Source organism: Dendrobium catenatum, unplaced genomic scaffold (assembly GCF_001605985.2).
Source record: "Dendrobium catenatum unplaced genomic scaffold, ASM160598v2 fragScaff_scaffold_847, whole genome shotgun sequence".
In the NCBI taxonomy this organism is placed as follows: Eukaryota; Viridiplantae; Streptophyta; class Magnoliopsida; order Asparagales; family Orchidaceae; genus Dendrobium; species Dendrobium catenatum.
In genome coordinates this window covers 2,984,475-3,009,277 of record NW_021319309.1, presented here as the reverse complement: position 1 = coordinate 3,009,277, position 24,803 = coordinate 2,984,475, and the positions used below count along the sequence as shown (strand labels likewise).

Genomic DNA, 24,803 nt, shown 5'->3' with positions numbered 1-24,803 from the left:
AAAAGAATTAACAAACTTGCTTTTTTCTTATTACTCTTACCACCATTAGTCGATCTGACATGGGGAGAATAGTATATAAAATAGGACATTGTGCAAGGCGCTTAAAATTTGACTTATCACACTTGATGGCGTAATATCTCCTCTGAATAAAAAAATATTGAAAAAAATATGATGAATATAGCTGTAGTTTTGTGTATATGCAACTAGAAATGAAAGTAATGTCAAGCACAATCATGAACGACAAATAAGCTATTAATGTGCCCTACATAATAGAAGAATCGTAATATAAGAAAATAAGAGCAAGAATAATAATGTACCTCTAATTTTAAACTAGTTATGAAAATTGCCCCTAATTTGAGTACTTTTTATCTTCAGGGGATTAAAAAAAGACAAATTTAAGTATTAAAAAAAATAAAGGTCTTATCTCCATTTTGCTCAAACATAACCTCATCATCTATATATCCAAAAAAGAAATGATCATTTAAGTAAGTGATCTCCCAAAAATCAAGATTCAACTCAATATACATCCAATTTGTTAAAGGACGTCATGCATCTAAGAAGTATAAATTAGAAAGCTACTTTTGGGACGGCTTTCATTCTGCTTCCTGAAGCAGATTTTCAATATAAAAATTAAAATTCTTGTACTAGAAAACTGCTTTAAGAAGTAGTAAGAAAGCCGTCCCAAACGAAGCCTAAATTTTTTGTACTAAAAAGCTACTTTAAGAAGCAGTAAAAAAGCCGTCCCAAACAAAGCCTTACTCCGCTAAAACCGTCTTGTTGGGACCCTAACCGATTTCCACCTCATGGCTCCCTCCACTTTGCAACTGGCCTTCCAGAACTTCTAGCATGTTATCAGGAGGGCATCTATCAGCTGGGTTCTGAGGCGACATTTGGCAGAAGCACTCAGGCCAAGAGTTAGTGTAAAAAGACTCTGGATGAACTCGTTTATGAGGCCCCCCAAACTTGGTTTTGAACATGATTTGGCGAACAAGTTCCTCAAAATCTGCTTGACGACCCTCTTCCCTGTCAATAAAGATGGGAGCCAATGCTTTTCGGTCAGGCTGGATCGTCGTTCGGAAGCCATAGTAGAGACGGTGACCCAAGAGGTTGTTTGCGAAGTTGCTGGGACCATCATAAGTGGGCATGAAAATATCAGAGAGGAGACAAACCATATAGTCAACAGCAGCACCAACCGGTCCCTGAGCGCTATCTTCAAGCTTCTCCGCACCTATTACTGTACTATGATTCTCAAGGTGTGGGAAGAGAGCTTTGAAAGGCTTCATGAAACGATCCCCACCAAAAAGCTCACCAGCAGCAAGGTAGATGCGAGTAGAGTTGTCAAAACCCATGGCACGTAATATGAGGCCCACCTGCACAAAGATGGGAGATAATGTTATATTAGAATGCATTAATTTGCAGCTCATTACATCCATGCTGCTCCTGTTCCTTTTTCTCTTAAAATTACCCAATATCTTTAAGGTTATGTTAAGATAAAGAGAAGGCGAAATAGTGATATTGAGAATCAGCAACTTTTGGCTCTATAGTGAACCTGATATCTTCAACAATTAACTGCCTACTAAAGGCATCACATTATTCTCTCCAGTAAATATTTCATATAAAATATATAATTTCAATTATTTTCTATTAAAGACATCACTAGGTGAAGTCTGATATTATATACATATACGTCAGCAAAGAAACCTTATAATGACAAAAGAAAAACAAACATTATAAAAGAAATGCTTTATCATATATGAAAATTATTATTTATTAACAACACTCCAATATTAGCATTCATTAATCCTTCTCAGTTATCACATATTCTGTCAATATCAATATTTCATACAAAATGTTAAAAAACCGTTAAAAAACGGAAAATACCAATGCCCGCTTCAAAATAACCAAATAAAAAATGTCTACATGACCATAACTAATTCAAGTTAGCATACTGAAAGTCAAAACTATGATTATCATTAACACTAGCACATCGTAATGAAACCATGAGGTGATGAAGTACAAAATGAGTATCTGGTGTAACCATACAGTCCCTTTGCTTGGAAAGGGTATGTACTTATAACATATTCTCTAGGACTAAAAATCAAAGAGATCAAATATTTATGGACAGATTATTGACATAGGAGTTTACCTCTTCTGGAGTCAATGGGCACTTTCCAATTATCCTCCTTTGTCGATAAACAAGCTTCTTTTCTGCAAAATTTTCTTTTCGGTATTTCATCAATATCTTTTGTTTTTCTATTGTAAATATATCCAGGCACCTGAAATCGTGTTTTTTTCAAAGAAAAATGATATGTCAAAAGATTGAAATGATGATAATGCAATTTCCCCTGCCTAGATTGCAAATAATGCAAAACTAAGGAAAGAAGTTAGACAATGATGTACAGTAAATAATGTCTTCAACGTAAAATGACCTGCTGCTAAAAACTTCCCACATCAATCATCAAAATTTTAATATAAACTTCACTTCCAAATTATATAAAAAAATTGGTCTTTGGGTTTCCAAAATACTGAGATTGAGCGTGACAGATGCATCTTGGATACTGAGGTACGAATGTAAAAAATAAAAAAAATATTTGCAAATTGGCATCAGAATTAACATTAGGGAGATCCCAGTGACTGTGCTTTGCACCTTGCATTCCTTATTTCTTAGGCTAAGCAAATAAAAATTATTACGTCTATAACAGTTACTGGTGGCATTTCTGTGTTGACAATGTTGCAACGAGACTAATGCAAGAAGTAAGCATATATTGGTGGTTATACATGTTATCATTAACTATGGTTTGCATCAGCCAATTAACTTTACATGAAAATACTTCATTTTACATCAATTTTTCTCTGGACCACATGGCGTCTGACTCAGAATACTTTCAAGGTCTTTCTATGGCATTGAAGCAACCTAATGTCACAACTATGGCTGCAGCTCTTTAGTACTAAACGTCAAAAATAGAGGCAGCAGCCACAAAGCAGTGGCATGTGCTCCTGCTCAAGCCTGTCTTCAAGAAAAACATGGCCATAAATGCAATATATGTCTAAGTCAGTAGAGTTCAAAAGTGGATGTGCAGGAGGAACACGGGGTCCAAAACAGAACGTGTTTGAATATTCATGTTATGAGGGTTCATTGATGAAGTAAGATTCTAGACTTCAATATTTCATACAAATGATAAGAAGCCCTTGAAATGTTCTGAAAAAGCACATGGATGGCGCTAAACTTGCACAAATAGGAAGAAATTCTATAAATAAGATTTTAGTATGGCAGAAAATACCCCGCAAATGCAAGCATATCCATTTCAAAGCGGAGGTGTATCGACATGAAATGCCCCTGCGATCGGAGTTTATCAACTATATCATGGCTCAATTTCATAATGTGTGGCTTAAATCTTAGTGCATGATAATTCACTCTGCATCTTAATCTCTGGAGTTCAGGATCATCAATCTCTTCAGCCAGCCGATGTGAAAAAGGAGTCAGGTAAATAGCACCATGATCCTTCATCTTTTTTAAAGCAACTGTAGTATACCAGTTCAGAGGAGCATCTTTTGGTGGACGAATCTGGATGTTAAAAAGACAGACACAAATGTATTACAAAACAATTTGAGTTTTTGCACATAAATTTCTTGTTGAGGATGGACTCCTAGAATTGAAATGTAAAACAAAAGAGCCAAACAAAGTTAACCTGAAAAGCTTTCAACTTCTTGGCCTTCCCATAAGAGGTGATTTCAGGAAGCTTTGCAACAATGCGAACATCATAGCGTAAAGTATTAATGAAATATTCAACATCATATACACCGGGAAAACCGCTGGGTTTATTTATAAAATAAGTCCATATTAGTATTATATCGAAACATCCAGACAGGTATTACAATAAACAAACTGCAAGAAAAGATTCTTTAGGTGCTGTGAAAATAAGCCTTCCTAATAAGATACATTAATGAAAACTTTCACTTACAACACAAATATTTGAACTCAGTTATCTACAAACAAGAATACAAAATCAGAAATGCTAAAGAAATCATTAGTTACCAAAACAAAGTGTTGCTCTACATAAAAATGAATGCCAGTGATTTGTTCATGCTTTGTCAAAAAAAAACTTTGTGCACAGAAAGTGTAAAATGGTTAAAAAACCATACATTAGTTTAAAAAACATGATGTTAGTGTTTCCAAGGTATATTCAAGAAAATCTAGATAACAAAATTGAATACAAAATGTAAGCCAGAACATTTGAAGTGAAGAAAATAATCCATAAATGGTAATGAAGTACCTTTCATCATGCCAAAAAGAATTGGTATCCAACTCAGGCAACACGAGTGTAGCATTCATGATACGTGCTGCAAGAACGGCATTGCATATCTAAACAGAAAAGATAAAATAATAAATTTATTGCTCAAGATGTTGAAGGATTAAACTATAGAATGCATGGAAAGACATGTGTCCCTTTTATCCAAAAGGTTGTACGCTAAAATATAGTTATTTGAGGGGCTGCTTGGTTTGAGAAAAAAGGAATGCTGTGTAAAATGAATGCAATGCTTTTTTGCGATCCGAACATGCATATTTGCGATCTGAACTGAAACATTCTGTGTGGGAATGTTGATTTGCCTTTGAGCAATTGTGATGGTTTGGACAAAAAATCTGGGAAGAATGTGAATGTCAATGATAAGGAAGTAAGTAGGTGTATAGAATTCCCCAATTCAGCCATCCAAAACCACATTGCTACAGGCTTTTGCACGCCAAGTGTTTGTGGGAATGCCCTAGCGATGCCCCTCCAGCTCATAACTTTCTTGTTGCCCCTCTAGCAGGTGTTACTGGACACAAACTTTTAAAATCTCATAAAATACACTGATTTTATTTTACTATGCATACACCCACTTTGACAGAAAAAATAGTTCCTTTTTTTTTATACGTTCCGAAGACCCAACCAAATAGAAAAAAATAGTTCCGTTGCATTCACTTTACAGATAACCAAACAGCCTATATTTACTTTAAATTGTATTTACTTTACAGCCAACCAAACAGCCCCTCAATAAAGAAGGCATACAGGTGCAAGACATGCATTTTAATTCTAAAATTTCTGTATTGCACAATTTTACCTTCATTTTCACTCTCTAGAAAATATTCATTGAACATTAAATCTCCAACATACAAGAAAAATGGATACCAACAAAATTATCATGGAAAATGTATAGCAGCATTTTTTTAATTAGGTCATAAAACATTACTTGCCCATTGCCAACAGAATTAATTCTACCTTCTTTAAGTTTTCCTAGTTTTGAGCCTCAGCATAACACAAAGTTTTCATCTGAAGTTTAAACTTACCAATGGCCTTAATTTAGGCCTTGCATCTGATTCTTTAATTTGTTTAAATTTTATTCGAACAGCAGAAGAAAAAAAAATGAAACTCGTTTCAAACTCAGTAAGATGAGTGACTTTTACCTTCGTTTGCAACCTTGAAAAACATTATTTGGAAACCAATCAAATTTACCTTGACGCGACTAAAAGAATATCAAATTTGTTATAATTTTTATGGCGATATGTAGTAAGTCAGTCTCGGTATGCCATATTTTGAAAAACAATCTGGGCCTATCCATGTTTATATTATTTATTAAACCTCTCTGACATAGCATGCCATAAAAAAAAATCAACTTGACATAATATATCAGAAAGCAACACAGTATGAACAAAACGTTGTTTAAATAATGTCAATTAAGAGAAAATTAGTTAGAATACTAATGCTATATGGGGAAGTTTCTAAACATATTCTTTGAAGAGATACCATAAGAAAGCCAGAAATAAAGTATACTGATACCACAAAAAAGTGCTTGTGCTGCCAATGATAATGCTACTAATTTCAAGATGGAGAAATAATTAATTTACATGCCCTATCAAATGGCAAGAAATTTGAATTGAAATATAAATTTAAAAAAATATCATACCGCAGTGCGCTGTTGATTTAAACCACCATTACAACGAACTCTCAAATAGCCATTGCTCTCAGTTGGAGGAGCTAAAACGTTGAATCCCAATAAAATACAATGATTATTAATTCGATGACATGGACTGATTAGAAATGTCGAACCAAAATTATATAATTTTTCAAAAAAGAAATTGTCTCAAAAGAGTATGCAAATTTACATACAAGGCCAATAAGACCGTGGAGCAGATGATGGTCTCCAACCAGCATCAATGTTAATGTGACCAAACCATCTAAGGCGACTCTCTCTAATCTTATCTTCCACTGGAGCTACTCCGTTCAACTGCATCAGATGAATGCGAGGGGATAAAATTAAATAATGACAAAATTAATCAATAATGCAGGAATGCTCTGTAGTTTGAAAGTATTGCTGCCAACAAAATCCTAATGGTTGAACTATTGATAGTGAGAAGATGCAATCTTAAGAGCATAATTGGCCATAGCAAATCGTGCACTATGACACCAGGATCCTTTATAGCCATAGCACATCACATGACGTGCACAATGTCAAGAATGCTCCTTAAAAAAAAAAAACAAATCAAAAAAGTTATGGATAATAAATCAATAACCCAATAACATAAGAAAAAAATAGTCAAAACAAAAGCACATACAAACATGTAATGTCAAAAGTAGAAAAATAAGATTGTTTAGATTTAGCAAACATAAGGACTAATGAAAGATTATACATAAGGTTCACCTTGAACAATTAACTAAAAAATTCATTGAACGTTTTCCATTGTGACATGTTGTTCAACCATCAACCATAAGAGAATAGGCATATTTGAAACAAATTTCTTTATAAGATTATAATGATTTTTGCATGTGTTGTACCTTTTTTATTTTCAAGCAAGGAAAATAATTATGCTAGTTGGAGGTTTCTTTCAAGAATCAAATTGTCAAAAAGCCTCCACAATAGTTTGAAAGCTATCAATCTTCATTAAAGCCAAAGGAGATACTCACATCATGCATCCATCAAAATATAAAAACACTTGAACTGTTTTTTCCCACAACTTCTTAGTTACCATTTAAATATATGTATTCTCCAAAACTTATTCTGGAACTGCACTTGAAAAGATATCCAGGTCCTTCATCATTGGACATTTTAACTTGAAGCATTTGATATATATCAACCTTTAAAGCACAACATGCAACATACATTTCTTGTTCACAAGTTGCTGCCCTCAATGAACATCATTTGCTCTAATTCGACTTGATTTCAGCTATATCACGTAAAGTAACTCGTTATTATACTTCTTGATCTCTCTTGAAAACTCGCAATCATTCCTTAGAATTAATAAGATGACTCCACCACTCTATAAGTTTTGATAACAACATTTTTGTTTGACCAAGAATTATGATCTTATATCCTTGACATATATATTAAATTGGATCAAAGAAATTAGCATATTAGATAACACATCCCATTCTATTATGTCCTTAATATATTATGATCAAATTCACCCTTTCATTGGGTCAATAATCAACGTTATAATAGCACACACATCCTAATAAGAGGAGGGCTAAATACATCTCCCCACATCTATAAATAGAAATAAGAACAAGACAATTCTTTGTAATCATTTGTGTTCATTTTTTATAACTTCCAAATAAGCTGAAGGATGAAGGAGATGGGTAGCAAGTAGCTGAAGCTTGCTGACAATAAACTATATAACTAGCTTCTCTAAAATACATATGTGTCATCGGCTCATCTATCTTCTCTAAGATACATATGTGTCATCGGCTCATCGCCCATAATGACTTGTAAAGAATGATACTACAACTATGGACATCATGGATTTATCTATATTAGTGCATCCATATTGAGTCAAATTTCTCTTTCATGCTAAACAAAAACTCTTCGACCTCAAGTTCACATTTTATCATACTTTCTTATCATCATCAACAAGAACAACATAATAAACATTGAGGAATAGCTTATCATCAACATATCCACCACCTTCAATCTCAACATAATGTTTTTCTTTGTCCTCAACACTATGTTCTATAACATGGACATCAATTGGCTCAATGAACTAGTAATGTTGCTTTTCATTAGGCCCATTGGAGCTTTCTCCCTAGATGAGTTAACGGATTGAATAAAAAGTAAGAGAATGGATCCACAAGCCCATTTTAAAACCATTTTCAATGGAACATTGAACTTCATAAGAAATTTCATTCATACCAATAGAAGAATAAAATGGATCAAGACTTTTTTCAAGGCCCATGTAATGCAAATCACCTCATTGGTTGTACACTGATTATAGGCAAGGAAACCTTAGAGCATCCTATTCGCTTAGGAATTTAGTGGGCTTTTGAAAGTTAATCTCATTCAATCAATTCTAAAAGAATGAGCTAATTGAACTCCATAGCTTACTATATATCAACTTCCATACCAACAATTTGATATTGATAATATCACATAGTTGACCTTAGGTGCATAGAACTTAAACAAAGAAATTTTGTCATCCATAATTATGTGTGGATCAAAGGTTTTGCACTCCTTAGAGCGTCCTTTCCACTAGACAATTACTATCAGTGCCGGCATAAACCAACTGGTTATCTTCTACTTTGGGATTCACATGAATTAGAAGATAAACTTTACAGTTAAATATAATAAATCAGCAGTTTGCAAGCCTTAAATGAAGGAATGGCCATCTTGAGCTTGTAGTCAATGCTACTATATGGTTGTAGAGTGGGAACACCACATTACAATGGCAGTAAGAAATTAATTACAATCTTTTCAATCCTTAATTTTTCTCTATACAATGGCAAAGTACTTGATACCCAACTGTGTTAACTAGTCATGCACCCCTCATGAAGTCCTCACTTGCAGGGCTTGAACTATTCCCAAACTAAAGAGGGCAAATTTTTAAAAGGAGCTTCTATCTTTATTTGAATAGACATAAAAAATCATGCTAAAAAGTTCTAGAAGAAAAAGTTCATATGTGTACATCAACCTAGCGCTAACGACATTGGATGCATTATTTAGGCAAATTTTTTTTGTTGTCCACTGTTTAGGTGATAAATGGAGATTTAGTTCAAATTTTTTTTAAATCTTGTTGAGCACAAGTATGGTTTGATGACCCTAAAATGAAGGTCAGGTGAATATGCATGTTACTCATATTGACCGAATGACATGTATTAATGCTAAGATTGGCTACAAATACATCCACCAATAGTGAATGATTATGATAGGAAACACTTGTAGATCGCAAGTATTTCCTATCAATCTTCTAAAAACAACAAGAATTCTTCACAAAATCCGCACAAAATTACAAAAACATTAGATAATTTGTATTATTTGATGAAAGGAACACGGAAAATAGCAAGATACACTTGATCCTCAATTCGAGAGGAGGATTGTTCTCTCCCAAATCTCTAGACGCCGCTAGAGCCCAAAGAAAACCTAAATCTAAGAGATCTCAAATTTCAGCCAAAATCAAGATGCCCTAACCCTAGGAAAACAAACTATTTAATGCATACAAATCAAAAGGAATTCCCTAAACAATCCCTACATTCAAATTTCACTCTTAATTATCCCAAAATTCTTTCCTATTTGGCTCCAGCACGACGTGTGGCTCGCGCGGCATCCCAGAGGGTGGAAAAATTCCGCCTTGTTCGCGTCTGAGCCGGTCCCGCATGGACCGGCTGGACAGGTCCACTGGACCAGTCTAACAATACTCCCCTCTCGAAGATCCACCTTGTCCTCAAGGTGGAGATATGCTCATGTTCCGGTGGAGGGGGTCATCCTTAAGGTGGCAGAAAATACTTACCAAATTGCTGAAGTAGGGGTTGCCCTGAAAGAGAAACATCCCTTCCCTCCATCATGATCACATTCAGCTTGTGTAGTCCCACCCGATAAGCTTCCCCCACCTCTTGCATGTCCCTAACCATGTTCTTAAGTGATGTCATGGCTTTGGATAGCCCCGCATCTCCACTTATAACCACCTTTCTCCCATCCACCATTAATTCCAACGTGACTGCTCCCCAATTGTTTTTTGTTTCCTCCAAAGTTTGCAACCACTTCATCCCCAGGATGACATCTGTACTTCCTAATTCTAGTGGAAGAAAGTCCTCCCTTACCTGAATCTCCTGGATGGTCAACATCACTCCTCTATAGATCCTCTGGCCTTTCTCCACCTTCACTGTACCCATCATCACTCCATAACAACCGATGTCCACAAATTTCACTCCCAATTGGTCGACGGTTTGAGTGAAAATGAAATTGTGAGTAGCCCCACTATCAATTAGCACCTCCACCTCTCTGCCCTCTATCTCCCCCTTCACATTCATGGTATGATTCGTAGTGAATCCTACCACTGAGTTCAGGAAAACCTCAGCCAGATCCAAGTGTAGCTCTTCCTCCATCTCCTCCTCACCTCCCTCCTCAGTTTCCTTCGTCATCGCAGACGGTGAGAACCTGAAGAGTTCGGTCTTTGCACCGATGCCCTGGCGTATACTTCTCCTCGCACCTGAAACACAACCCTTTGATCTCTTCTCCTGCATCTCCTTCTCTGTCAGCCTCTTGAAATTTTCCCCACTCCTCCTACTGGCTTCTCCCTGGTGGTCTCATTAATGTTGCCTAAGGCAGGCTGCTTGGATGCTAGAAGAGTGTTCGTGGTCTTATAAGAGCCTCCTGAGCTGCCGCTCCTCGCTCCTTTCTCCATATTCTTCTGATTTTCCACCAGTTGTGCCAACTTCAAGGCCTCCCCCAAGTCACTAGGCATTTGAACTTTAACTGTAGCTCGGATCTCTGCCTTCAACCCCTTCATGAAGTTCCCCTCCAATACCATATCTGATAATCGCTCCACCCGCATGGTATATGATTTCATAATGAAATGTTGTCATTGATAATTCAATATTACTACCTCTTTTTCCATTTAAAGAAGGGTTTGGTGGGATGATTTCCAGGAAACTTTTGCTAACCAAAAATAAGTGGATTGATTTTTAATCTATAATAGAGTATGACTAAAGTTTGGTAACTAGAGGAATGTAATGGATGAAAAAGAGCAAACTTCGGGGTGCTTTCACCATAATTATTACTCAAAAGCACCATCATCCAGGAAACAATAGATATTGATTAATTCATATACTCAAATTTTTTGTAAGGTTGACTCAAGCCAACAAACTTAAAAAATAATAATAATAAACTCACTCTTAGCCATCACCCATTCTATAAAAATTCATACTAAAAGCATTACTTATCAAAAAATTAACTATATAAAACACTATATATACAAAAGTTTAGCCAATGTAACATGAGTTATGGACATGTTTATCCTTTACTTAGCATTGAACACATGAGTTGTACCTATCCTTGCACAAAGGTAGAAAAGCATCAAGATAGAACGTGGCACTAGCTTAAACTAGCACAGATGAGATATTTTAAAAGTAATATTATGATGAAAAAAAAGTCAATTCAATGCACAATATTATATATTTTCTATTAAGATGGAGTCATATGCCACCTACAATTTAGGGGAATGAGCCTAATAATGATCCCTTGGATAGTAATTGATGGTTGGGCTTCTATTCCTAATAAAAAAATGTAACGTAAAAAACATATCATTGCATGAAGCTCCAACCAATGTAGGGTTTGATGAGAGGTTAATCTACACAACCTTACCTCTACATTGTAAAGAGACTAATTTTATGAATTGAACCTATGACCTCTAGGTCACAATGGAGACAACTTAAAAAGATGTATCATATCGAGAATACATGAAGATGTATGCAAATAAGCTACTGTTTGACTTCTATCATCCAATATAACAACCAAGATTAACAAGCTAATGAGCACTTTAAGTACATTTAAAGATATTTAAAAAATTAAGATGTTCAATAATTATAGTATTTTTATTTGTCAAGGGTATTTTAGAAGTTCTATAATTTGATAGCCTACTATAAAATGATCTTTTCAAAACCAATAATAATCCGACTATGTTTATTAAATGAAATAAATTTCATGACTAGTAACATGGATGTTGAGAATCTATCCCTCTATGCTTTAAAGTTTCAACATCAATAGCTTGAGCAATAATTGGGTTTCTTCTTTCTTAGTTTTTTGCTCCCACTCTTCTCAAAATTTCTTTGTTACATCTACTTTTCTATTGTTCACACTATATCACAAAGATTGCAATTCCCAAGATGTGCACATGATGAAAAATGCATCTTTGTTATGGTGGGATAACTTGTACATTTTCTTTTTAAATATCCAAAATTTTATGAGAAAAAAATTCATTGAATTTTATAGTCAAGTAGTTGTAGATCAAGTATAAAAATTTAAAATGGCTGGTTGAAATAGCATGACAAAACTTCATAATGTTGTACATCATAAGTCTTTAGAACCAAAAGAAATTTTAATTCTAATGAATTTTTATTTTGATTAAGACCAACACTTTTTGTTTTGGAAAAATGATTTAGAAGTAGGATATTGTTTATTCCATAAGCAAAGACCATCCTTTTTATGCTTCATGCCTATCAAAACTAACTTAAAATCTCCTGAAATCCATTATCCCCTTCTCTTTGAGGAAAAAGGCGCAACAATAAATCTTGACTAAAACACCCAAGAGAAGGCAAGTTTGATCCCACAAGAACCAATTATTTAAGAATATGAGGCTTTTTAATCCATCAAATAACAATGAACTATGGTTTCCACGAACTCATGCTACTCATACATCCCAATCATATTTAGATAATGCTCAACAGCAACAATTCCCCAGTATAAGATGTACATATCCAACTATCCAAGTAGCTAATGAATCGTAGCTCATGTGGAATTGCCCTTTGAGTTATAAAGAGATTGCAAGAGTAAAATAACTAGAAGTACCTAACCAAGTTGGCCTTCCAACTTGTTAAGCAGCAACAAACCAGCTGTTTCTAGCAAGTTCTAAGAAAGCTAACTATTGCTCTAGAATCAAAGAAGCCCAATGAAGAAGAAACATGAAAGGATAATCTTGATTTTAGCTATAAGTAAAATTTCTCTGCCAAGCATACCGCCAATATAATTCAAGAACCAAACCAGTATAATAATTATAAGGAAAAAAATTGTTAAAAAATGAAGCAGCGAAACCAAACCTTTATCCGACTGGAAGGACTTGAACGCCAGATCCTCAAGAAAAGCAAGATGGTGCAGATCAGCAGAACAAGCATCACCACAGACAACCAACCCGCCGTCCCTTTCAGCCCACCGCCGAGCTGCTTCGGCTGCCTCGCTCCTCTCCTCCCCCAGCCGCTTCAAATAACACGTAGTTGATTAAAAAATCATTTAGATTTCTGGGGTGGCGCAGAAAAAAGAGGACGAAATTATAAAGATTCGGGATTGATAGTACCTCTTCATGGCATCAAAATCTCCGAATCTCACAAAATGTTGGCGGAAGGAAATTATAACCCTAGAAATCTCCAAGTAGGGTTCTCGTTTGTGCTCTTCTCAGGCCGCTGCCCTTAGGGCATCTCCAATGGAACTTCATACTTTAGGGGCTGTTTGGTATCGGATTTACAGCGGGATTTAAGTCGGATTTGCGCTAAATCCAGCCAAACAGTTTTTGTGCGCGCGTTAAATCCCGGGATTCAGTAAATCCCGGATTTACGGATTTACAGCTTAAATCCGGGATTTAGTAAATCCAAGGGGTAGCCGGATTTAGTAAATCCGAGCGGGATTTATCCGAAGAAGCGCGCGAAAGGGAGAAAGTTACCTTCACAGCCAGCGAGCTCCCATTCTTGCTTCCGATCAAAATGTCGTAACTTCCGATCCGGGTTGAAGTCGTCGGAGGAGCGAAGTCGAACAGCCACGAAGGAGCCAAAGAAGCGACGCCTGCAATCTCTACACCTCCTGCAAAGGCAACGGAGCCGACAGCAATGACGAAAAGAGAAGATGAAAGGCAAACCCTAGACGCCTCTAAGTTATTATTGATTAACTTAATTAATATAATTTACATTATTAATACTTAAGTAAATTAATTAAATAGTTAATTGTAATTTAGTGCATAAATTAAATAAATTAATTAAAATTATTAATCACTATTTAAAGCTATTTATTTATTTTTAATTCGAAAATTAATTATTAGTTTTAAATATCCAAATTTAAAAAAAAAATATTAATAATTAAAAAATAATAAATAAAAAAATATCTTGTTTTTTTTTTTAAATTTAAATATTTTTTACCTAATTAATTAGTTTAAGATACAAAATTAAAATAAAAATTAAGATATTACAACATTAAATATTATTTTAATAATTATAATAGATTTAATTCAAAATTTTGATAACAAAATTTATTAGTAAAAATATATAAAATGAAGTATGAGAAAGAATATACTAGGAATATTCTTTTTATGGTGTTAAAAAATGGAGTTTGGTTGAAGACAAGTTACTATATTTTGATATATTACTACATTTTGAAGTGAAAATAAGTTTTTTGATTGGAGATGCTCTTAGCCCTCAGCCTGCCAATAGGTTGGACATATCCACAACTAACGACGATGTAACGGGAAGGCAACGATCCAAGGTAACAAACATGAACCGCGGGATAAGTTTAGACGCGTACTGCTATTAAAATTTTTGTCATGAATGAAGAGGATGAGTCGGAGCTCGGCGGTGTAACCCCACCACCGGGGGCCTAGGGCTGATTTTTATCTCAGTGTTGGGCATTTCAATAGTAAATGTAAGTCATAATAATTTTAAAATACCTTCTTAGAGCAAACCTTGTGGGGCCGTCTAGATGCAAATTTGAGTAGGATTTCCTAAATTCAACCAAATTGTAAAAATGACATCTTTAAATCCTACATAATCTTAAATCCCATTTCTTATACGTTTTTGGCTTAAATTCCGAATTTAGTAACTCCGATAGTTCGTACGATTTACGAGATTTAGCCTAAGAAGCACACCAAAAGTGAGAAAGATATTTACCTTCGCGGCGAGCTCCCACCGTAACGTTTGATTCGACGTCGTCAAAGGGGGCTGAGAACCTATTTCAAAATGCTATTTCAAACTAAGCCAAAGCAGCAACGAAGAAATGATGACGAGGAAAAACAAATATAAGAGAACTTATAAGAATACATAGACAATGACAGAGAAGAATATTGTCTCTCTTTCCAAACTTCTTTTTCGCTCCCTATCAACTTCTCTTATTTTGTTGCTTTTTCCACCAATTGAGTAATAAAAAAAAAAATTTAGGTGATGATTGAAATTTAAATTTAAGGTACATGTTAAATAATTTTTTTTAATTATTTTAATATTTTGTTAAATAATAATTAAATATGATATTAAAATATAATAAATATAATTTAATTATAACTATTAAAATTAAACTATAATTAATAATATTCAATAATATAAATCAATATAAATAAATAAATTTTATTAATTAATCTTTATCAATTATAAGTATTAATAAACATTTTGATATTATTAAAATCTTATTTTGATATGAAGTCAATAGCAAAATAGTTTATTAAAATTTGATTGAATTTAACCTTTTCATCATATTAAATAATTTTCAGAATTTAAAAATATCACAATTTAATAAATTAAAATTTACATGATTTACTAAATCCTTCTTGCAGACAAATAATCAACTTATAGTTTCATTTGGGACAACTTTCTTATTGCTTTGTTTTTCAGATTTTTATTGACAGTTGTTTTTTTTTTTTATGTTTAAAAAATAAATTATACTAAAAAACTGTTTTTTTACAACATCTTTAAAAAGTGATTTTCTCTACAGCAGCTTTACAAAACAGTGAAAGAGCTATCCCAAATAAAACCAATATTAAATTTTCAACTTTGACATCATCCTTATTTTTTTTTTTGGGACAATTAGGCCATTTAAGGCAAACTCACACATACAACGCATATACAAAGACTCGAACTTTGGACCTCTTAGTTGGAAGCCTAAGCTCTCAACCAATAGGCCAAGGAGAGTTGTCCACATCATCCTTATTAAAACAAAGTGTTGAGTGTGAGGCACCCTGCTTAGTTGTTTTTTTTTTATATAATTAAATGTATCTTTTGATCTTAGAAGTAATTATGATTATGATGCATGGTCGGAGAATCGACGATTTGATATCGTCAGCTATGTACATTAGTTCCATAAGCTAATATTGAACCAAATCTTTGTAGATATATAGTCAAATTTGAAATAATTAACAATTCAATCCTATTTGATTATTTATTTCGTGGTCTCAATTTGAACTAAAAGATATTTCTATTTTTTTTTATTAGAACTTTGTTTTCAAAGTTTAATGTACAAAAGAATGGAGTTAATTAATGTAGAAAAAATAACAACTTCTTATTGAATAATATGCTTCCATGATATAAATTTTCATTATTATGAGGATAGAAAGAGAGCTTATCATTTTAGTATTTGACATGTCATCAAAAATCAACTTAAGAAGCACAAATTTCGATGCATATTTCAAATTGAAAATTTTTAAATCAAATTCAAGATCATCCAAATTTTAATTTCAACAAATTTAGAGTCAACTTGAACGTCAAGATGAGATAAACCCAATGACATTAAAAGAGATTCAATCTAAGTCCAAATGAGCCAAGATTAAGCACTTCTTAGAACTATGAGACATTAATTCAAATTATCTTAAAAATCTTGTATAGTTATAGCCAAACCGAGCATTTTACGAGATAAATCCAACAAGCCAACAAACGTGTAAATTATATATCATTAAGGTACTTAAATAGTAAACAATAATATATAATTAAGGGAATCAATATGAGTCGTCCGATTGAGTGTTTCATATTTTGGCTATACTTAAGGAGTATGTAACTCTAAAAAAAAATATAAATAGGCTATCACTCTCCATATAAAGATGATTATTATTATCCAAATATCACCATTGGACTAGTACTATACGATTACTATCTTTAAACCACCATTGTCCAACCAACACCATCATATTATCATTATTGACCATCATCATTGAACTATCATTATTCGACCACTATCATCCAACCCATAGTTATTCAACTATCACCATCGAACCTCCACCCTTTAACTACTAGTTATAGTCATACCACTACCATCATTCAAATTAGATCCTCTGACCATCGCCCCTAGACTATAGTCCTTCAACTATTTTCATTTGATTATGTTTGCCCAATCGTTCTGGCCTAACTACAATCCTACGACCATCATTGACCAAATGCAATTTTATTATTACAAGTCATATATTTTAATAAATGTGTTTTCCTATAACTAAAAATGCTTTTAGATAATAATAAAACATAAATTCTGGAAGATGATTTCTTGAAACAGTTCCAGTCTAGATCACCAAATCTCATTAAATAGAATAAACAACTTGATCATACTACTACTCTGGAAGAATGGGTTGCTAATCAAACTCATTGGACGATGTGAACTTCTAGCACTTCATGTCAATAAACTAGGACTACCACATTTACTAGAGATGGCATAATCATAAGATCCTAATTGCATTGACCTCCAACCATAACCCAAATCCAAAATTAAATACAATCAATCTACTAATACATAACACAATGAATTAACAGTTGAAGCCTTTAATCATGAGGGTTTGCATCTATAAGAAACCTCATTCTTCTTGATCTTCATAAATTCTAAAATTTTCAAATTGTTATCAAGAATAAATTTCTAGAAAAGTTACTTTGTATTTCAAACTAAGCAGCATTTTTTATAACTATCAAAGCCGACAAAATCATACTAGGATAAGATAATGAAAATTTGTGTTGTGAGAGGCCACAAGCTATAAAAATCACAACAAGGATGAGACAGATATTTGGCAATGTTCATCATGAAATATATTGTACAATGTCATTAAAGCAGCTTCGTTTGAGACGGCTTTCGTACTACTTCTTAAAGCAGCTTCCTAGTATAAAAATTAAAATTTTTTTACTAAGAGGCTGCTTTAAGAAGCAGGAAAAAAGCCGTCCCAAATGAAGCCAATGAAGCCTAGGGCTTCATTTGGGACGGCTTTCGTACTGCTTCCTGAAGCAAATTTTCTAATATAAAAATTAAAATTTTTGTAATAGAAAGCTGCTTTAAGAAGTAGTAAGAAAGCCATCCCAAACGAAGCCTAAATTTTTTGTACTAAAAAGCTACTTTAAGAAGCAGTAAAAAAGCCATCCCAAACGAAGCCTTACTGAAAGGCTTCATGAAACAATGCCCACCAAAAAGTTGACCAGCAGCAAGGTAGATGCGAGTAGCGTTGTCAAAACCCATGGCACGTAATATGAGGCCCACCTGCAGAAAAATGGGAGATCATGTTATACTAAAATGCATTAATTTGCAGCTCATTACATACATGCTGCTCTTCTGCTCCTTTTTCTCTTAAAATTATCCAATATCTTTAAGGTTATGCTAAGATAAAGGGAAGGCGAAATAGTGATATTGAGAATCAGCAACTTTTGGCTCTATAGTGAACCTGGTATCTTCAACAATTAATTGCCTATTAAAGGCATCACATTATTCTCTCCAATAAATTATTCATATAAAATGTATAATTTCAATTATTTTCAACTAAAGACATCACTAGGTGAAGTCTGATATTATATACATAAACGTCAGCAAAGAAACCTTATAATGACAAAAGAAAAACAAACATTATAACAGAAATGCTTTATCATATATGAAAATTATTATTTATTAACAACACTCCAATATTAGCATTAATTAATCCTTCTCAGTTATCACATATATTGTCAATATCAATATTTCATACAAAATGTTAAAAAACCGTTAAAAAACGGAAAATACCAATGCCTGCTTCAAAATAACCAAATAAAATATGTCTACATGACCATAGCAAATTCAAGTTAGCATACTCAAAACTATTATTACATCTTTGTGGTGCAACATAATTTGGAGATTCACTAAGCCAAGCATAGCTATAATATCTAATAAAAGAATGTATCTAATAAGATTAATACTTATCTAATTTGGTAACATACATCAATCAATCTTTAGTATCATCCATAATTGGATTACTACTGAATGTATTAGAGCCCATTTCAAAAATCATTCCCCTATTGTACAGTAAAAAGGACTTAAGATTAATAACTCGGTAATGAGAAAGAATTAATGAATTAAAAAATAAAAAATAATTTTTATTAACACAACTAAATGTATTATAAGGTGAGAAAGATTCCATGACAATTTACAAAATAACAACTTCGAAGTTCAATCATTCATGTGAATATACCAAAAAGCATTCTAGGATAGGGATCAATCTTACAACAATTTGCAAATGATTTACAACAAGTTAAATAATCCATGCGCATATATTAATCAATCAAAGAAGTGGACATGCACAAGGAAAATAATGACCTTGAAATATGAATCCCACAAGAAAAGCAATAAGAAAATAAAGAAAATGATCATAATGATCAATTAAATCTTTATGAAAGATCAAAATAATCCTCAATTATATTAAATGACCATTTTGATCCCTCAACTTTTTAAATAAGAACCAAAATAGTCTCAACATGGGACTATTCTGATTTCTTTTAAAGACTCGAGATACCAAAATAATCATTTAATATAATCGGGGACCATTTTGATCCTTTAGAAAGAATCTGGTGCAACCTAGGAATCCTAGGCCAAGTAAGAAAACACTAGGTATGCAAAAGAAAAAATACCAACTAGAATCACAATATAAAAAAGACGTTCCTTTCAATATGACAAACAGGGTTTTGGTGTGATCTTCTTCCTAATCTCTTATTATCGTTCGTTGATTTTGAAAAAATTGTATCCACTTCCTATCACCAGCCCAAATGCTTAACAAACCTATGATCTTTTATAGTTGCAACCAAAAATATAAAGGTTTTTCTTGAGATGATTTATTCATGCTTGCCCACTGCATTATTACTAGCACTGTTCAAATACATCATGTGTATGGTAGGTGAAATAATGTCACGTGAGAAGCATTACTGTTGGTAACTTGTGAAGTTTCCTTTTTCATCTCTGCATAATTTCTAATTGTATGTATGAGCTTAACTCTCCTTGAAGCTTGGTAAATATGTAATATTACCAAGCCGATTACCTCTCTACCTCCTCCCAAATAAAATAAGTTATCAATGGACTTATTCACATACCTTCCTAGAGCATTTATTACTCGTATCCCCTAAATCCAGATCGAGTACTGAGCACAGATCGAGTAACAAGTTTACTCATGCCATTGTGGTTGGAAAATGGTTCATACAATTTTTTTTACTTGTAGAGTAATAGAGAAAGTTTTCTTCATATAACAGAAATTCAACTAGCCACAAAAAAAAAACAAAAAGCAAAAAGAAAACAAAAACAAAAACCAAAAACCGGTGGAGAATTTACCAATTTTTTTCCTGAATGACTAGAATGCATCAATACCACGAGTTAAATTTATGATTTATACAGCATGTCAACCTTTTGGACCCAGACAACTGTGTGCCATCTGATACTCCTTTTTTTAATTAATCAATATAAATCACCTATACCTTAAGTTAAAATTGTGATTTATATGGCATTTCAACGTCATGAACCCAGAAGAATGCATAGAACCATCTGACAAATGATGATGCAGGTTTTAATAGAACTTCATATACACAAAGCTGAAAAAGCTAGAGTTAAGCCCCCACAAGACTAGAGATGAGTTCACATTTTGAACAAAAAAGCCAACGCAGCACCTGTCCAACTAATATTGTAATAGAATACAACTTAATATTTAAAAAAAAAAATCATACATTCTAGATCTATCGCAACATGAGAAATGCATGGTATAGAAATGTCAGATTATTTTTAAGGTGGTATTTTGATGAAATTAAAGTGACGATAAAGAAATGAACATGTGCTGAAAATTTGATTAGAATGTTTCAAGATGCCATGTAACATGGAATACTAATGAAGCAAAGAGAAAATTAAACTATAAGAAGTTACACTTGTAAAAGGTTTGGAATGTGAAATAGTAATGAAACCATGAGGTGATGAAGTACAAAAAATTAAATTCTATAAGATTTGGACATAACAACCCTAAAAGTGCTTCAAATTTAGAAAACTCATTCATGAGGTGTAACCATAAACTCCCTTTGCTTGGAAACGATATGCACTTGTAACATATTCTCTAGGACTAAAAATCAAAGAGATCAAATATTTATGGACAGATTATTGACATAGGAGTTTACCTCTTCTGGAGTCAATGGGCACTTTCCACTTATCCTCCTCTCTCGATAAACAAGCTTCTTTTCTGCAAAATTTTCTTTTCGGTATTTCATCAATATCTTTTGTTCTTCTATTGTAAATATATCCAGGCACCTGAAATTGTGTTGTTTCAAAGAAAAATGATATGTCAAAAGTTTGAAATGATGATAATGCAAATTCGTGTGCCTAGATGGCAAATAATGCAAAACTAAGGCAAGAAGTTAGACAATGACGTATAGTCAATATGCAATGTAAGCCAGAACATTTAAAGTGAATAAAATAATCCAAAAAAAGGTAATGAAGTACCTTTCATCATGCCAAAAAGAATTGGTATCCAACTCAGGTAACACGAGTGTAGCATTCATGATATGTGCTTCAAGAACGGCATTGCATATCTAAACAGAAAATATAAGATAATAAATTTATTGCTCAAGATGCTGAAGGATTAAACTATAGAATGCATGGAAAGACATATTTCCCTTTTATCCAGAAGATTGTACGCTAAAATATAGTTTAAACTTACCTATGGCCTTCTAATTTAGGCCTTGCATCTGATTCTTTAATTTGTTTAAATTTTATTCGAACAACAGAAGAAAAAAAAATGGAACTCGTTGCGAACTCAATAAGATGCATAACTTTTACCTTCGTTTGCAAACTTGAAAAACATTATTCAGAAACCAATAAAATTTACCTTGACGCGACTAAAAGAATATCAAATTTTTCATAATTTTTATGGCAATATATTATGAATGCATCATATAAATCAAAAGACAATAGAAAAGTACCAAAAGACAAAAGATCATTAAAAGATAGTCGTTATGTAGTCAGTCAGTCAGTCTCAGTATGCCATATTTTGAAAAAAAATCTGGGTCTATCCATGTTCATATTATTTATTAAACCACTCTGACATAGCATGCCATAAAAAAATCAACTTGACATAATATATCAGAAAGCAACACAGTATGAACAAAATGTTGTTTAAATAATGTCAATTAAGAGATAATTAGTTAGGATAGTAATGCCATATGGGGAAGTTTCTAAACATATTCATTGAAGAGATACCGTAAGAAAGCCAGAAATAAAGGGCGGCTTCGTGTAATAACTTAAATTCAATATACTGATACCACAGAAAAAGTGCTTGTGCTGCCAATGATAATGCTACTAATTTCAAGATGGAGAAATAATTAATTTACATGCCCTATCTAATGGCCAGAAATTTGAATTGAAATATAAATTTTAAAAAATATCATACCGCAGTGCGCTGTTGATTTAAACCACCATTACAACGAACTCTCAAATAGCCATTGCTCTCAGTTGGAGGAGCTAAAACGTTGAATCCCAATAAAATACAATGATTATTAATTCGATGACATAGACTGATTAGAAATGTCAAACAAAAATTATATAATTTTTCAGAAAAGAAATTGTCTCAAAAGAGCATGCAAATTTACATACAAGGCCAATAAGACCGTGGAGCAGATGATGGTCTCCAACCAGCAGCAGGAGCAGTTCGCCAAAGCTTGTTAATATCAATATCCTTCAATGAAGACAATAAAATTTGGGAAATACTACAAGTGCAAAAAAATGTAAACAGAAACCTACCAAAGTATGGTAAGTTCATCAACTGCATCAAATGAATGCAACAACAACAACAACAACATCAAGCCTTTGTCCCACTAAGTGGGGTTGGCTACATGAATCCTTTTTCACCATTGTGTCCGGTTAGAAGTCAAATTCTCATTTAAATCTAATAAAGAAATATCATTTCTAATTTTTTCTAACCAAGTTTTTTTAGGACTACCTCTACCTTTCTTAACAAAAGTCAAATCTAATACCTCAACTTTCCTAACCGGGTCATCGGAAGGCCTCCGTTTAATGTGACCAAACCATCTAAGGCGACTCTCTCTAATCTTATCTTCCACTGGAGCTACTCCGTTCAACTGCATCAGATGAATGTGAGGGGATAAAATTAAATAATGACAAAATTTCTCTGCCAAGCATATTGCCAATATATAATTTAAGAACCAAACCAGTATAATAGTTCTAAGGAAAAAAAATGGGTAAAAAATCAAGCAGCGAAACCAAACCTGGATCGGACTGGAAGGACTTGAATGCCAGATCCTCGAGAAAAGCGAGATGGTGCAGATCAGCAGAACAAGCATCACCACAGACAACCGACCCGCCGTCCCTCTCAGCCCACCGCCGAGCTGCTTCGGCTGTCTCGCTCCTCTCCTCCCCCAGCCGCTTCAAATAACACATAGTTGATTAAAAAATCCTTTAGATTTCTCGGGTGGCGCAGAAACAAGAGGACGAAATTAGAAAGATTCGGGATTGCTAGTACCTCTTCATGGCATCAACATTTCCAAATCTCACAAAATGTTGGCGGAAGGAAATTATAACCCTAGAAATCTCCAAGTAGGATTCTCGTTTGTGCTCTTCTCAGGCCGCTGTCCTTAGGGCATCTCATACTTTTGTTTGCGGTTCTTCCGTTTCTCCTTAGGGCGTCTCATTGTTTACCGCTATTTATTTACTGTTAATTCGAAAATTAATTATTCGTTTTAAATATTCAAATTTAAAAAATTTTTATTCATTAATTAAGAAATAATAAATTAAAAATATCTTATTTTTTTAGAAATTTAAATATTTTTTACCTAAAATTTGATTGAATTTAACTTTTTCATCATATTAAATAATTTTCAGAATTTAACATTCTCACAATTTAATAAATTAAAATTTACGCGATTTACTAAATCTTTCTTGCAAACAAATAATCACCTTATAGCTTCATTTGAGACAACTTTCTTATTGCTTTGTTTTTCAGATCGCAATCATAATTTCTATTTGGCCGTTGTTTTTTTATGTTTAAAAAATAAATTGTATTAAAAAACTGTTTTTTACAACATCTTTAAAAAGTAATTTTCTCTACAGATAATCACCTTATAGCTTCATTTGAGACAACTTTCTTATTGCTTTGTTTTTCAGATCACAACTTTCTTATTGCTTTGTTTAAAAAATAAATTGTATTAAAAATTGTTTTTTACAACATCTTTAAAAGTAATTTTCTCTACAGCAGCTTTACAAAAGCTATCCCAAATAAAACCATAATTAAATTTACAACTTTGACATCATCCTTATTCAAAAAAAGTATTGAGTGGGTGGCAATTTGCTTAGTTGTTTTTTTTTTTTAATTAAATGTATCTTTTGATCTTAGAAGAAATTATGATTATGATGCATGGTAGGAGAATCGACGATTTGATATCGTCAGCTATGTACATTAGTTTCATAAGCTAATATTGAACCAAATCTTTGTAGATATATAGCGAAATTTGAAATAATTAACAATTCAATCCTATTTGATTATTTATTTCATGGTTTCAATTTGAACTAAAAGATATTTCTATTTTTTTTATTAGAACTTTGTTTTCAAAGTTTAATGTACAAAAGAAAGGAGTTAATGTAGAAAAAATAACAACTTCTTATTGAATAATATGCTTCCATGATATAAAATTTCATTATTATGAAGTGCATATCAAATGGATAAAATATATGATTGTTGTGTACATGATATTTATGAGGATAGAAAGAGAGCTTATCATTTTAGTATTTGCATTGTCATCAAAAATCAACTTAAGAAGCACAAATTTCGATGCATATTTGAAATTGAA

The 24,803-nt window shown here is 33.0% G+C and overlaps 2 protein-coding genes across 3 annotated transcripts in view; both read right to left on the bottom strand.

The window, feature by feature from the left end:
• Positions 1-455: 455 nt before the first annotated feature.
• On the bottom strand, positions 456-23,630 carry LOC110113619 (O-fucosyltransferase 1-like). Of its 2 annotated transcripts, XM_020846266.2 has the most exons (10): positions 13,676-13,867; positions 13,313-13,460; positions 13,059-13,215; positions 6,147-6,264; positions 5,944-6,014; positions 4,275-4,363; positions 3,690-3,813; positions 3,282-3,565; positions 2,147-2,276; positions 456-1,370 (listed from the first exon to the last, which is right to left on the bottom strand). In XM_020846266.2, the coding sequence occupies exons 2-10, from the start codon at positions 13,318-13,320 to the stop codon at positions 786-788; spliced, it is 1,566 nt and encodes a 521-aa protein (XP_020701925.1). In that variant the 5' UTR covers positions 13,321-13,460; positions 13,676-13,867; the 3' UTR covers positions 456-785. The 2 variants fall into 2 exon arrangements, with proteins under 2 accessions (XP_020701925.1, XP_020701928.1); XM_020846269.2 differs by lacking the exons at positions 5,944-6,014; positions 6,147-6,264; positions 13,059-13,215; positions 13,313-13,460; positions 13,676-13,867 and adding exons at positions 22,391-22,461; positions 22,594-22,675; positions 23,226-23,382; positions 23,480-23,630.
• The window catches only part of LOC110113616 (O-fucosyltransferase 1), a 32,536-nt gene continuing 25,738 nt past the window's right edge, over positions 18,006-24,803 (bottom strand). The window contains exons 8-9 of the mRNA XM_028696829.1: positions 21,123-21,252; positions 18,006-18,210 (exon numbers count right to left, since the gene is read on the bottom strand). Of these exons, the coding sequence (XP_028552662.1) occupies positions 18,058-18,210; positions 21,123-21,252 (283 nt within the window). The 3' untranslated portion in view covers positions 18,006-18,057. The remainder of the gene's footprint in view (positions 18,211-21,122; positions 21,253-24,803) is intronic.